Source organism: Gavialis gangeticus, unplaced genomic scaffold (assembly GCF_001723915.1).
Source record: "Gavialis gangeticus isolate Ggan-Ray unplaced genomic scaffold, GavGan_comp1, whole genome shotgun sequence".
Lineage (NCBI taxonomy): Eukaryota > Metazoa > Chordata > Crocodylia > Gavialidae > Gavialis > Gavialis gangeticus.
Window position 1 is genome coordinate 3,870,299 of NW_017729005.1, and position 14,121 is coordinate 3,884,419.

At 41.3% G+C, this 14,121-nt stretch overlaps 1 protein-coding gene across 3 annotated transcripts in view; it reads left to right on the forward strand.

The window, feature by feature from the left end:
* The window catches only part of KLHL7 (kelch like family member 7), a 43,203-nt gene extending 29,669 nt beyond the window's left edge, over positions 1-13,534 (forward strand). For all 3 annotated transcript variants that reach the window (XM_019508575.1, XM_019508574.1, XM_019508576.1), the window contains exons 9-12: positions 3,321-3,561; positions 8,501-8,702; positions 9,007-9,104; positions 12,752-13,534. In XM_019508575.1, the coding sequence (XP_019364120.1) occupies positions 3,321-3,561; positions 8,501-8,702; positions 9,007-9,104; positions 12,752-13,035 (825 nt within the window). In that variant the 3' untranslated portion in view covers positions 13,036-13,534. The remainder of the gene's footprint in view (positions 1-3,320; positions 3,562-8,500; positions 8,703-9,006; positions 9,105-12,751) is intronic.
* The last annotated feature ends 587 nt before the right edge of the window (positions 13,535-14,121 follow it).

Genomic DNA, 14,121 nt, shown 5'->3' on the forward strand with positions numbered 1-14,121 from the left:
GACAATCCAAGGGTTAAGAGCTCCAGGAGTCACCACAAATTGAAATGTAACAAGGCCCTTCAGTGCGGTTCATGTCATCTAAAGATGTTTTAGTACTTGGTGAGAACAAGGATGAGTATGCTGTAAATATGAAGTTGTTCTGATCCATGTATGAAGAGGCCCAGGAACTCTTAATACCTTGCACTGGGCTTAGAGCAGCGGTAGGCAAAATACAGCCCACAGGCTGGATCTGGCTGACCAGCCCATTCTAGCTGACCTGCAGGGCCCTTAACAATTTTAGAAAATTAATATTTATCTGCTCCTGGCTGCCTGTCAAAGATGACAAGAGCCAGGGGCAGTAGGACCCAGGAGGAGCCGTCAGCAGGATGCAGCAACCCAGCCCTGCCACACCCCCAGCCATTTACCTGTCTTCCTGCCCCTGCACTGCTCCAGCACCATGTGGCTCCTGGCTACATCACCGGACCATGGGAGCATGGGGCCCATGACCCCAGGGGTTGGGGGGAGGGTGTAGGGAGGGACTCTGTGTGTGTGTGTGTGTGTTTGTAGGGTAAGTCCCAAATATACACCCCACCATGCACATACACCCACATCCCCCCCCCACCACACGGCCATACACGTAGACTCCCACACCCCCTCACACACCCCAGCCACCCTCCCCCCCACGCACAGAGGCCCCCACAAACCCTATACCCACACACACCCACATGCTTCCTCACCCCACACCCCCTGCACCTATCCACCCCCCACAGACACACCTACATCCTCCCCCACACCCCACATACACACAGCCCTTCACAAACCTATACCCCCCCCACAATACACAAAAGTAAGACTTCATTTTAAGCTATTATATACAATCACTTCTATGTACACTACACAAACATATGTAAACCAGGACAAAAATATTTTTTTGAAATCAAATTAATGAATGTTTTAGATGTTTGCTTTTTAGAATATAATTTGGTATTTTTCTGGTTCTGAGATGGCAAACCCCCTTGCTGAAAGGAGTACTTCTGGCGGCAAGGGAAGGGACATCTGGTGGCAAAGGTCAGGGGTTAGGGGGCAGGACTTCGTCACAAGGTGGCAACCAGGGGGCAGGGCACTTGTCAAAGGGGCATGGCTACCCATGCATCCCTTGACAGGTTGCCAAAACTCAGTAGGTGGCCCTCTGCCCAAAAGAATTGCCCGCTCCTGCTGTAAGGGCTTACAGTTTAAAAAATATAGTTAACTGATATTCTCAAAACTACCTATGTATATACAGTACTTAAGCTTGGTAGTACTAATGAAATGACTTATCTTTATTACTTGGAATAAAATTGATTTTAGTATACCTTTTTGTTCAAGAGGTGGTGAAAACTTGCATCCCTTGGCTGAAAAGAGCTGTCAGGCAATATTAGCATCAAACAATTCAGTAGGAATACATGACAATCAATATACTTGCATGCAGGAACATGCTTTTCAGAAGAAGGCTATCAAGGGGCATTGTCAAGCTCAAAATGCATCTTAGTTCCTTTTTTTTTAATTGATTACGCTTCAAGTTTGTGCTTCCCAGCCAGTATTGAACTCAGATTAGTTGTACCTAGTCAAATTTGCTGCGCCACCTCTAATACAAAAACACTGAGAAACAAACAACTCAAGAGGAAGGAAGTTGTTTGTAGTATAAATTTTCATACAAGAAAACCTCTTAATCCAGAATGATGCACAAGAATGCAGCTTTTTGGTACATCATCCTAATTTTGGAGGTTTTCACTCTGCAAAAAGACAATTATAGTTGATGTGTGCATGTTGCTTGTTTTGACCAGGATTATAAGTATGGGTCTAAAGGAGAAACAAAGTTGGTTCTGTAGTGAAAACCCTAGAAATAACCAAGTTTGGAGAGAATACTTGGGTTGAAATTTCTGTCTTGGTTTGTATTTCTGTTACTGATAAAGCCAAACCACAGGGAGGAAGGAAGTTTGGACTGTGTGCAAGGTATCCGCACAGTGGAAACTTCAGCTGCTTACAGAAATATTACCTCTACTTGCCAAACTTACACCAACCATGAGACTGGTGGAACATATTGCTATTTGCTACTTATGTTTTAAATATTAATTAGGGCTATACGGTATTTGCTATAAAAATATGGCACAGGGGTATTGTTAAGACTTTTTTTCCTACATGGTTGTATCAGATATGTTATACTTTTTCAGATGATATTATGGTGTTTGTATTGGGTGTACTTTGAGGATTAAGGCCCTACAACTTTTAAGGTAGAGTGAAGGAATCCATGAGTGAAATATTAGGTCCATTTGAAATGAATACTAAATTCTTACTGATTTAAGCAGGATTAGGATTTTACTACAGGTATCTTATTTCAGGAATACAAATAATCTCTCTCTGTCTAGGTCCAGAAAATAACCAGCTTAGCTCTCTGTTGCCTTGAGATATTATTCAAGTCTCCAGAGACTTGGTTTCCTTTTCATTGTTGAGTGCAATTCATGCTATTGGTGTAAATTATATAAAACTCAGAAAGATCACAGATATAGTCATGGTAAAGCTGCACCATCAAATATGGAGTCAGCTTCTTGGTTGGTCATTTCCAGAATTTAGCCAGTGATAGTCTCCTCTTCCTGTTACCCTTGTACCTTGGTACTTGCTATACTTTTGTCAGCCAGTCAGAGCATAGTTCCTTGCTATCATTTCTGGCAGCAGTATTCTTCATTTTTATTAGTGCTATTCACTGTCAGTAGGTAAATATAATTTGTGGTGATAAATTCTATTTAAAAAATTTTCCTAGTTGTCATGGCAATAAAAGCTGTATAATACATATTTTCAATGTTGTTATCAGTTTGATGACACTTAACTTTTTTCCCCTCCTTTGTTTTCATTTTTTACTTAGAATACTTTTCTATAAAATAAAAATGTTTCTCAGTATTAAATGTCTTTCTCCACTTCCATGAAAGAACATGGTATGTTCTTGTATTGGTGGCTTGCATAGTTTTCAACATGTTGGCAGTAGTTCAGGTTTCTTTTTCTGTTGTTGTTGAAAGAACAGTTTTCAGGGAAACTATTCTGAACATGCAAAGGGAGTGGAAACTAGAAATTGATAATGTCATGGCTCATTGCAACTGTGTGTGTGTGTGTGTGTGTGTGTGTGTGTGTGTTGTCTAAGAAATTTTCAGGATGTATGCCCGAGTATTCTTCAATATGCAGTACTGGTGTTTGTTTTGAAAAAAGAAACGGAGTATGGACTGTCTGAATCTCTATGAAAAACTTTGTTTGAAAATACTACAGGGAGGTTTATATAATCTGTTAGACATTACCTGTTCTTTGTAATGCAGGATTATAGCTGGACAGACATCCGATGTCCCTTTGAAAAGCGCAGAGATGCAGCTTGTGTCTTCTGGGACAACGTAGTTTATATTCTGGGTGGTTCCCAGCTCTTCCCTATAAAGCGAATGGACTGCTACAATGTGGTGAAGGATAGCTGGTATTCCAAACTAGGACCTCCAACACCTCGAGATAGCCTTGCAGCTTGTGCTGCTGAGGGCAAAATTTATACATCTGGTGGTTCAGAAGTGGGTAAGACATGATCTTTAAAAAACAAACTGAGAATACATGTAAAGCTTCCTGATTTGTATGACTTGTTGAAAAGAAACTACAAGTGTTTCTGTAATGCATGTCTGTAATGGTCCTTTGCTTGTGCCAAAACAGGACACATTCTTTTTGAGACCCTGAGAATATTCTTTTTTTCTTTTCTATTGCATGTCTGAATGCATTTTCAGTGGAACTATTGTATTAACAATATCTGCACTTTATTCAGCTCACAAAGAAAATACCAGAGTAAATTAGCTACAAACAAATAAATATGACAGCTCCAATCCTGCTCTCAGTTTACTGGTGTAAATGCAGAGAACTCGTTGACCTTTTGTTACTTATGAATGTGGACCAGCATCATCTTTATCAGCACCAATGCAACAGCAGGAAAGGTGTATGCACACCAGGAGTCAAGATATGAATTCCATTAACAGTCTGGCTATAATGGCCCTAACCATTAGGAAAAGATTGGTTTATATCCATTCTTGTTGGTAGTGAAACCTTCCTTAACTACTCTTGTAAGGAAGGATCCCTGTTAAGGGAGTAATTTTTGAAATAAGTTACTTGCTGGTTCTACTTTCATTTTGTTTTCTTCATTTAATGAAGAGGCTTCCTTTTTCCTTCAGAAACAGTGCAAGAGCTAAAGGATCACTTTGCATTCTGTCAAAACATCTAATACCATGACAGTAGTATTGGTAGTAGGACACTTAAGTTTTGCCCTGCTGCAAACTTAGTAGCAAGGCAAAACTAAAAGTGAGCAGAAGATAAACAAGATTCATCATCAGGGGCTAACACAGGCATAAAATACAGTAAAAGCAGTGTTATCTGGCACTTTATTAGCTGGCATGCTCTATTAACCAGCATGCTGATCAACACAATAAGAGTGAAACCGGAAGTCCCCCTGCGGCACTTCCGGTTTCACCAAGTCCCACTTCGCCAACTTTGTACCACTGCCCAGGGCAAAGCAGCCTGTGTGAGGCCCCCCTCCCTGTCCCCTGGCACACTAACGCCAGGTAGTTGAAACCTAGTGCACCGGACGTGGCGGGAGGAGCAGCAGCCCAAACAGGCAAAGACACCTCTCAGGTAACCAGCATATTTGATTAACCAGCACTCCCCATTCCCCATGAATGCCAGATAACACAGCTTTTACTGTACTTTAATTGGTCTTGACATGGCTGTTAACAGTACATACCTGCCATCTAGTGTTATAGATATGAAGTAACTGCTTTTCCCTTGTTCTAAGATATGAAAACTACTTTATTGAAATGTTTCTAAAAACTAGAGGTTACTTGGAAATAAAGGTCTGAGACCTATGCTCTCTAAATGACAGCCAGTAAAGTAGTATGATTTTTGTTTTGTCTGTATAATTCTTTTATATCCAACATCTAGTGTAGTTATTACATCTGTAATGCATACTACTCTTAAGATTTGCCCTTTTCAGTTATTTACACTGCATAGTACCCCCTTTCACCTAAAATTTTCAAGATGGAATAGCAAATGAAGATTCAATTAAAATGTTTGTATTAATTTTATGGAAGTATTTTAAAATCTGACAAATGCCATCCAACTGTCCAACAGAACATTTCTATTCTAACTCTACCAAACTGCAAACATGAGGAAAAATAAATAACGTTTGCCTGATTAAACTGTATTTTAATATAAACAGTTTTCCAGTCTTCCCACAATTATCTAGCTGTAGAAGAGACTAAAATCTCAGATTTGCAAGACTTCATTTATTATGTGTTGTTGCAGTGGCTGTCACTGTTTGTTTAATAAAAATATGTATACTGATTTAATTGAGGGAAGGTACAGTTCTCACAGATCTGTTGTTTCAGTTTGGGTAACGTGATCTCTTTCTGCTCTCCCATGTTGTCTTGGGAGTACTATTTTAGCTTTACCTTGAAAATCTTAACTACTGCAAATAATAGAATTCTCTTTCCATATTTAGAAATAGGAAGCATTGCACTGGTAACATTCACTCATTTTAGAAGCTCTTCTGTTAAAAAAAAACCTGTAATACACAATCCCTATTGATAATTTGAACAACAACTAATACTAATGGTGTACTTGAACACCTGTAAGTTCCCTTCTTTGTGTGCAGTTCCTCTTTCTGATTGTTTAGTAGAGATGACAGGAAATTCTGAATAGAACCAAGCATGACCATTGTACAAAAACAAAAGGGTGCTTCATAGAAGTCTACTCACTGGACTATCAGATTGAAAGCTTGGGCCTAAAGGAATCTCATGAGGTTCAACAAGGACAAGTGTCAAGTCCTGCACTGAGGACGGAACAATCCCATGCACCAGTACAGATTGGTGACTGACTGGCTGGGCAGCAGCTCTGCAGAAAAGGACCTGGGGGTTACAGTGGACAATAAGCTGAATATGAACCAGCAGGATGCCCTTGTTGCCAAGAAGGCTAACAGCATACTGGGCTGCATTGGTAGGAGTGTTGCCAGCAGGTTAAAGGAAGTGGTTATTTCCCTCTATTCAGCACTGGTGAGGCCACATCTGGGGTGTTGTGTTCAGTTTTCAGTCCCCCACTACAGAAAGGATGTGGACAAATTGGAGAGTCCAGCAGAGGCAACAAAAATGGTGATGGGGCTGGGCCACATGACTTTTGAGGGAAAAAGGAGGGAACTGGGCTTATTTAGTCTAGAGAAGAGGAGACTGAGAGGGGACTTAATAGTAGCCTTCAACTACCTGAATAGGAGTTCAAAAGAATATGGAGCTAGACTGTTACTGGTGGTAGATGACAGAACAAGGAGCACTGGTGTTAAGTTGCAACAGGGGAAATTTATGTTAGATATTAGGAAGAATTTTCTCACTAGGACAGTAGTAAAACACTGGAACAGGTTACCCAGGGAGGTGGTGGAAGCTCCATCCTTGGAGGTTTTCAAGACCCGGCTAGACAACACTTTGGCTGGGATGATCTAGTTGGGGATGGCCCTGCCTTTAGCTGGGGGTTGGACTAGAAGGGACCTCCTGAGATTCCTTCCAGCCCTAAGTTTCTATGATGCTATCAGACCTGAACATTCAGTCTTCACCATGTAGGTTTTGAGGACTATTTGTGTCGCATTCTAGGTCCTAAAGACCGAGAGTGTGTGAGGAGAGACACCTTACATTAAAGCAGATGATGACACCTTAGGCAATGAGGGGGAAAATGACCCTGACGCACTCTAGAACAAGGGTGGGCAATTATGTGGACCAGAGAGCCACTTAAGGAGTTTTGGTAAGCTGTCACAGGCTGGGTCAGCACACCCTCCCCACTACAACAGCTCTCAAAAACTCCCTAAGTGGCTCTGCCCTGCACTTGGCCAGGTGGATGGGATGGAGCCGTGGGTGGGTGGGTGTGGAGCAGTATCCAGGAGTGGGAGGGGCAGCCAAGGCCAGGATCACAAGGCAGTAACAGCAGAGGACCAGGGCCCAGGGCAGAGTCACGATCCACTACCTGTACATCCACATGATGTGTGCCATTTCTGTGGTCGGGGCATGTGGAGAGTAGATGGTGGCTCTGCCCCAGACCTCAGCCCCATGCTGTCATCACTCAGTGATCCCAGGGTCTACATGGAAACCAGCTGGGACCCATGTGTGTAGGGCATGTGACTGGGTGGATAGGATGGGGCTGCGGGTTGGCAGGCAGCGGCGTCCGGAAGTAGGACAGGCGGGGCTGAGGCCTGGGCTGAGATTGGGATCAGGGCAGAGCCATTATCCATTCCCTGCACGCTCCTGCCCACGGAACCAGCCCCTGTCTAAGGGATGTTTGGGCAGTGGATTGTGGCTCTGCCCTGGGCCCCGGCCCCATCTCGGTCTGCCCACCCCGGTCCTGGATGCTGCTCCCAGCCCGTCTGCCCAGCTGCATGCCCTGCCCCCACAGGTCCCAAGCTGGTCTCTGTGGAGACCCTGCCCACCTGCTACATCCAATGCCTCTGGCAGTGGGTGCAGGCAGATGGGCTGGAGTGCCCAAGCAGTGGGGCTAGGTCCAATGGCAGCAGTGGAGACTGGCTGTGGTAGCTGGAAGGAGCTGCCATTGCAAGTAGCTGCCACTGGAGGCTGTTGGGAAGTGCGTCTCACTGCTGCACTGCCCCCCAGGCCCAAGGGACCTGCCACAGGCTGGACAAAATCCTGTGTTGAGCTATATTTTGCCCACCCCTGCTGTAGAAAAAGCCTTTTGTCCAGTGTTCTTCAGTTCAGGCATACACCTAAGTATATCTTATTAAACTTCCTTTTACCTTCAGTAGAAAGATCCCCATTGATATCAGCAGGAATTGGATTGGTTTCTTTTAGGAAAAGAAGTAAGAAAAAATGTGGAAATATCTTTTCCGACGCATGGGAAAAAGTAGAACATCAAATAGTACTTTGCAGTTAAATGGTCAATAATAAAACAGTAATATGTTCCAACTTAATGTAGCCATATTATTTCAAAAAGAATGCATTGTAATAAATGTGATGGACTATCATATGGATTAATCAAGCCATATGTAGTAAGCCCATTTCTGTTTGTATGAATCTGTGCAAAAACAACTTACAAGTATTCATCTGTTTAATGAATATCTGTTTGGGATTATTTAATAAGAGACAGAGACTATCATTTTATTGTTAACTTCTGAACTTAATATTCCATGTCCCTGTTCAGTTCTTCCATGAGTCCTTCTCAATGAAGTATCCAGATGATTCTCACGAATTTCAAAACACAAATATTAAACATTAAATATATGTTGTACTTTGAAAGGTAGAAATTAAGAGTCAGGAAATCAGTCAGAAGTAGAATCTTTCAAAATTTTCCGCAGTTACAAATTGTACTGGAGGGAGATAAAAAGCATCTTTGCTTTTAAGTAAGGATTGAAACATCCTTCAATACTACTGTTTGTTTGCTGATTTGCTTTTAAAATAGAGCCATTAAAATAATCATCTTTTTTTTAAAGGAAATTCTGCTCTGTATTTATTTGAATGTTATGATACAAGAACAGAAAGCTGGCACACAAAGCCTAGCATGCTGACTCAACGTTGCAGTCATGGCATGGTGGAAGCAAATGGTCTCATTTATGTATGTGGAGGAAGCTTGGGAAACAATGTTTCTGGAAGGGTTCTTAATTCCTGTGAAGTTTATGATCCAGCCACCGAAACGTAAGTACCAACTGTTGATACCTTTGGTTACCAGCTGTTCTACTGGTTTAGTTAACTTTTCAGATAGTTAAGAATGTAGGAAGATGAGAAGAATTGGATGTGGTAACGAACTGGCTTGAGGAAGGGGCAGGAATACTAAATGAAAATGTAGGATGTTTAGGACTTGATTGAAAAGTCCTACTCTTCTAAATTGCACATTTTTTCCAGTCCCAAGAAATGGAAAAGAAATATAACCTAATAAATGAGTAAGAATGAATAAATAACTTTCTCTTTCTATTTCTCTCTCTCTGTCTCTCTCTTTCAGATGGACTGAACTATGCCCAATGATTGAAGCTAGGAAGAATCATGGGTTGGTGTTTGTGAAAGACAAAATATTTGCTGTGGGAGGACAAAATGGTTTAGGTATTTTGATTTTAATTAATTGTCCAGCTTATTTACAAAGTATTATTTCTGCTGACATCCTATACAATTGAACAGTTCTGAACAAAAGAATGGAAGATAGCAATATGCAGCCTGTCAACCAAAGTAGGGAATTGTTCTATTTAATAGCATGAATATGTTTAAAAAAAAAAAAAAAAAAAAAATTCAAAAAACAACCCCTCCCCTCCGCCTGACTAATTAGGCTGTTTCGTAACTTGAAAACCTGTTTGTGTGTATACTCGCATGTGTATATTTATGTATTTTAAATGCTTGCATCAAATTCTTAAAATGATAGTTAAATATTATTTTGAATGTATTATTGTTCAGCAGCACTGTAATAATATTTTGACCAGAAGCCATGTCATTCTTTTTTTTCATTCTCTGTAAAATTTGGTCTGGGGCAAAACTTAGGTAACTCATATTTAGTACTTTTTGTTTGGTTTGATAGAAATATGGTACCATTAATTCACACGTTTTCTAAAATCCATGAAGTCTTTATGAGGACACAAGGAAAAGCATTCCCCTCGTGTCAAAAAAACCTGGGGTTTTGAATGACCCTGAGTTATCGCAGGTCCTCAGTATTGTATCAGACAGTAATTGCCAGCTTTTATTGACAAAGTCATTCACTGCCCTGTCCCTCTCTCCCAAAAATGTTTTATTGGATTTTGATTCACAGGAGCAATGGTTCTTATCTGTTTGCCAGACATGTTTTTGTGCAGCTCCCCGATTTCCTGTCACCCTTTTTTTGGAGTCTCTTGAAGTCCAGCTGTTCACAAGTTATGATCTTGCTTAACTTGAGAGTTGGCAGAGATCACATCAGAGAGAGCCCTTGGTTGATAAAAGTTTATGAGAATTGTTAGCATGCTCTTGTAGTTAACTTCTCTAAAGCAAGGGTTGGCAGCCTTTTCAGAACGGTAGCCAAATTAGCACAGCTTACTTTGAAAGTGAGCTGCCATCAAAGGCGTAACTAGTAAGGTTTGTGCTCTCAGCTAACGATGCCCTCTTGTGTCCCGCTTTGCTCAGACTAACTGCTGCTGTCCTGGTCCTCTCTGATCTGTACAGAGGGCTGCTCTCTCACCCCCTATTGCAGTTGCCCCTTACCCTTGCTGTCAGTTGCCATCAAGGGGTGCAGTGGCAGCTGCAATGTGGGGGTGAGAGCAGGGAGGACTGCCCCCACTCCCCTGCCTCAATCCACCACATCCCAATTCACATGCACCCAGGGACTGAATGATCTTGCTTTGCAGGTCAAGTATGGCTCACGAGCTGTAGGTTGCTGACCTCTGCTTCATACACTTCCAGAGTCAGAAATTTTGCAGGTGTCCTTCCTGCCCCCCACCCCACCTCCACTTTTGGGGTACCAGCTTACCTGCAATCCTAACTACTTAACAAAACCTTTTACCATTGGAAGCCCTATGAGAGAGAGCTAGTTTCAAGTCAGCAATCTTCTCCCTGTTAAACTGTAACGCAGGGATAACTCAGTTGAACTCTTCAGCCAATAAAAGGGTAACTTTGTTACTCTTCATGTTTGTTTTTTTGAAAGGTGCTGATTGTGTGCTTTGCTCTCTGAGAGGAGAGAGGATGCGCTCACAGAATTAAGTCTAAAGGAGTATACTAATCAGTAACTAAAATGAAAAAAACGACTGGAGACCGATTGTAATTGCCCTGTGTTTGAAATGCATGACTTACTGTATATCCTTTGTTGAGCCACTTACCCTTTGTTTCCCTGTCTGGAATAATGCTTGTTCTCTTTACAGGACCTTGAATGTGAGTGTTAATTTTCTAGTGTTTCTAAAATGCTTGGAAACTCAAACTGTTTATCACATTTGCTCAAATATAAGAGGTTCCCTCCCCCCACCTTTTAACATGACCGGAGGGGTGGGGAAGCCCTTTGCCTTACAATTGAGCATGAGGCAGTGAGGGGCAGATGGCTGGAACCAGAGCCCCAGCTGCAGCTACCACCTGCCCTCTTCCCCCCCTGCTGCCTCTGTATGCCCTGCCACTCCTCCCCTACAACCCCCAGTCTCCCCACTGTGCAGCTTCTCCCTCTGCCACACTCCTCCTTACCTTTCCTCCATGTCAGCAGGCTGTGTCCTCACTGCAGCCTGGAGCTCAGAGCATGTGCTCCAGCCAAGTCCCGTAACAGCAATGCCAGCTCCACACCACTGCTGCAAGGAAGGCTGGACCATGCTCCATGCCCCAGGCTACAGCAGGGATGGAGCTTGCTGACGTGGAGCAAAGGTGCAAAGGGGCAGTTGGAGGAGGGAGACTTTTGGGGTATGGGGGAGATGAGAGGAATCAGGGCTGGGGACCTGAGGCTTCAGGGAGCAGAAATGGTGTGGAAGGGGGAGAAGGAGGCATCAGAGCAGCCTCAGGTACAATGTGGGGGGAGGGCAGGAAGCAGGGAGTAAGCTGCCTGCCTCTCTCACTGCCTGTCCCCTACCACCTGACCCCCCCATTGCCTGCCCTATTACTGTCCCTCTTATCACCTTTCCCCACCACCACCGGCAGTAGCGGGGGGGACAGGACAAATTTAAGATGATCCAAAAATTAAATTCCATACATCAAAAACTATAACAAATTATATAATGTGTGTAGAATCTAATTATTGGGGGGTGCACCTTGTATTCAGGCAAATATGGCAGTTTAATGGCAAATGTGTTGTAATTCATGCTGAAAACTTGAATATTTGTTTTCTGACCTGATCCTAATTCAATTGCAAACTATTTTCTAAAATAGTTACTAAAGATATGCCAACTTAAAAGATGTTGATAAAATATGTAGATCTATTTTATTGAATTAGTCAAAATTGTTGCAGAAGCTCTACTGGCTGGGGGTGTCATCACGTATTGGTTCAGCACCCATTTTCAAAATGTGTGCCATTTAGTAAGCAAAAGCACTATTTTGTAATTCCTCTAGTTCAAGGATAATTGGCTTGATTTGGCTACTGTTTTTTTCACTGCAGTCATTGCTGTGTAACTGGTTTAAAGAGAGAGACAAGCAGTGCCTACATCATATATCTTTAGGTTATAAACCATTTTTAAACTCTTAGGTGTCTAGTGATTTTTAGATTTTAGAACTATAATTTAGAATTATTGACAAAATAATGGTAGTAAGATGCTGAAGACTTAACTGCTTTTTAGACCTTTGGCTAAGAGGTATTATAAAGTCAAATTATTTGTGATAGAAAAGTTAAAATGGATGAGAGAATGTAACTGGTTTTTATTTTTCAAAAGAAAAAGCAACTATTCCCAGTTCAGAAACTTGTGGCCTTCTTTTAAGAAAGTGTTTTTTGTGTGTATACTACATATTATAGTCTTTGCTTATTCATACTTTTAAATATGACTTAGTTTTCCTTTTTAAAAAGACTTTACATACCTAGTTTCAGTATAGAGCATATCTTTAATGCAGAATTAAATAGCAGTTCATAATAAGAAACAGTTACATAGCTGAAAACTCCAGCAACAGAAACATGACTTACATGTGCCCTTTTGGTGCACCTCTATAGAAAGAAGATAACTGATAGTAGAAAGCTCTTTAATCTCTCAAAGGCATTTGCTGTGAGATTTTTATGCAAGTGATACTGTTCCTGGTGCTGTCTCTTAATTGTTGTTTGTTTGATTTGTTTAAAGGTGGCCTGGACAATGTGGAATATTATGATATTAAGATGAATGAATGGAAGATGGTGTCGCCAATGCCATGGAAGGGTGTAACAGTGAAATGTGCTGCTGTGGGTTCTATAGTATACGTCTTGGCTGGCTTCCAGGGCGTGGGTCGATTAGGGCACATCCTTGAGTATAACACCGAAACAGACAAATGGGTAGCCAACTCCAAAGTCCGTGCTTTCCCAGTGACAAGTTGTTTGATCTGTGTTGTTGACACTTGTGGAGCAAATGAAGAGACTTTAGAGACCTGAAGACCTTCATGAGATTTTGGGATATTCTTCATTTGGAAAAGATGGCCATCGGTGCTTTGCTTCTGCATTTTATTACATCTTGTTAAACTGAATAATCTGAAAAAAAAAAATGGTACAGTCCTTGAATTTGTATATACCATATGTATCAAATGTGGATTTACTCATGCCGGTTTTACAGTTTGTTTGAAAACTTGGGATGTATTTCAAGAATCCACTAAACTAGCTGAGAGCAAATAATATGCTCTCTTGAAGAGACATGTGTGGCCTTGTCAGAAATAAATCCAATTTACGTTTTAAAAAATTAGAGTATTGGAGGAAGATGAAACTTTAGCTAAACTATACATCTCAGCTTGGATACAGAGGTCCTTCAGGTCACAAAGGTGAGTGACTATAGCTTGGATTCTGAGTGTATATGAGTCTGTTCATACAGTTTCATTTCTTATGCATATTGCACAACAGCCATGCTAGAGTATGATAAAGTCTGTTCAGAAAAAAAAGAGAGAGACATGGAAGAGGATAAGGTATTATGGATTAGGATTGACATACCCAGTGGGACTAGCATTCGGAGCACCTGTGTACAATGGCTGGCTCTTTCCAATGAGATTTTATTTATATATATAGATATAGATATATATCTATATCTGTCTCTATTATCTTTTACTTTCAATGTGTATTAACTTAAAAGTCAGATAGGCCAACATGGGTTTTAAAAACACTTGTTAATGACCAAATGCTTGGTTTAGCATTTTGAGGGTTTATACAGAAAGATTCCTGGCATATCACAGAACTAAGAATCTTTATTTTTATTGATTAATTATATTCACTACATTAGTAATATTGCACTGTACTAACAGGTTGGAAATAAGGGATTGGTTCCCAATCTGTCTTCCCAGGCAAGTGAATTATATGCATTATGGAGGCCAGACTTAGTAAGAACTCAAGTGGGGGAAGGTAAATTTGCTGTATTGACTTTCTTCCAGTTCAGATTGCATTTTTAAAATGGTGTAAACATGAATTCCTCTAATTTTGTTGAAGAGGTGTAGATGGTATAATTCAGGCTTGACAGTTAACTTTTTTTTTTTTTGT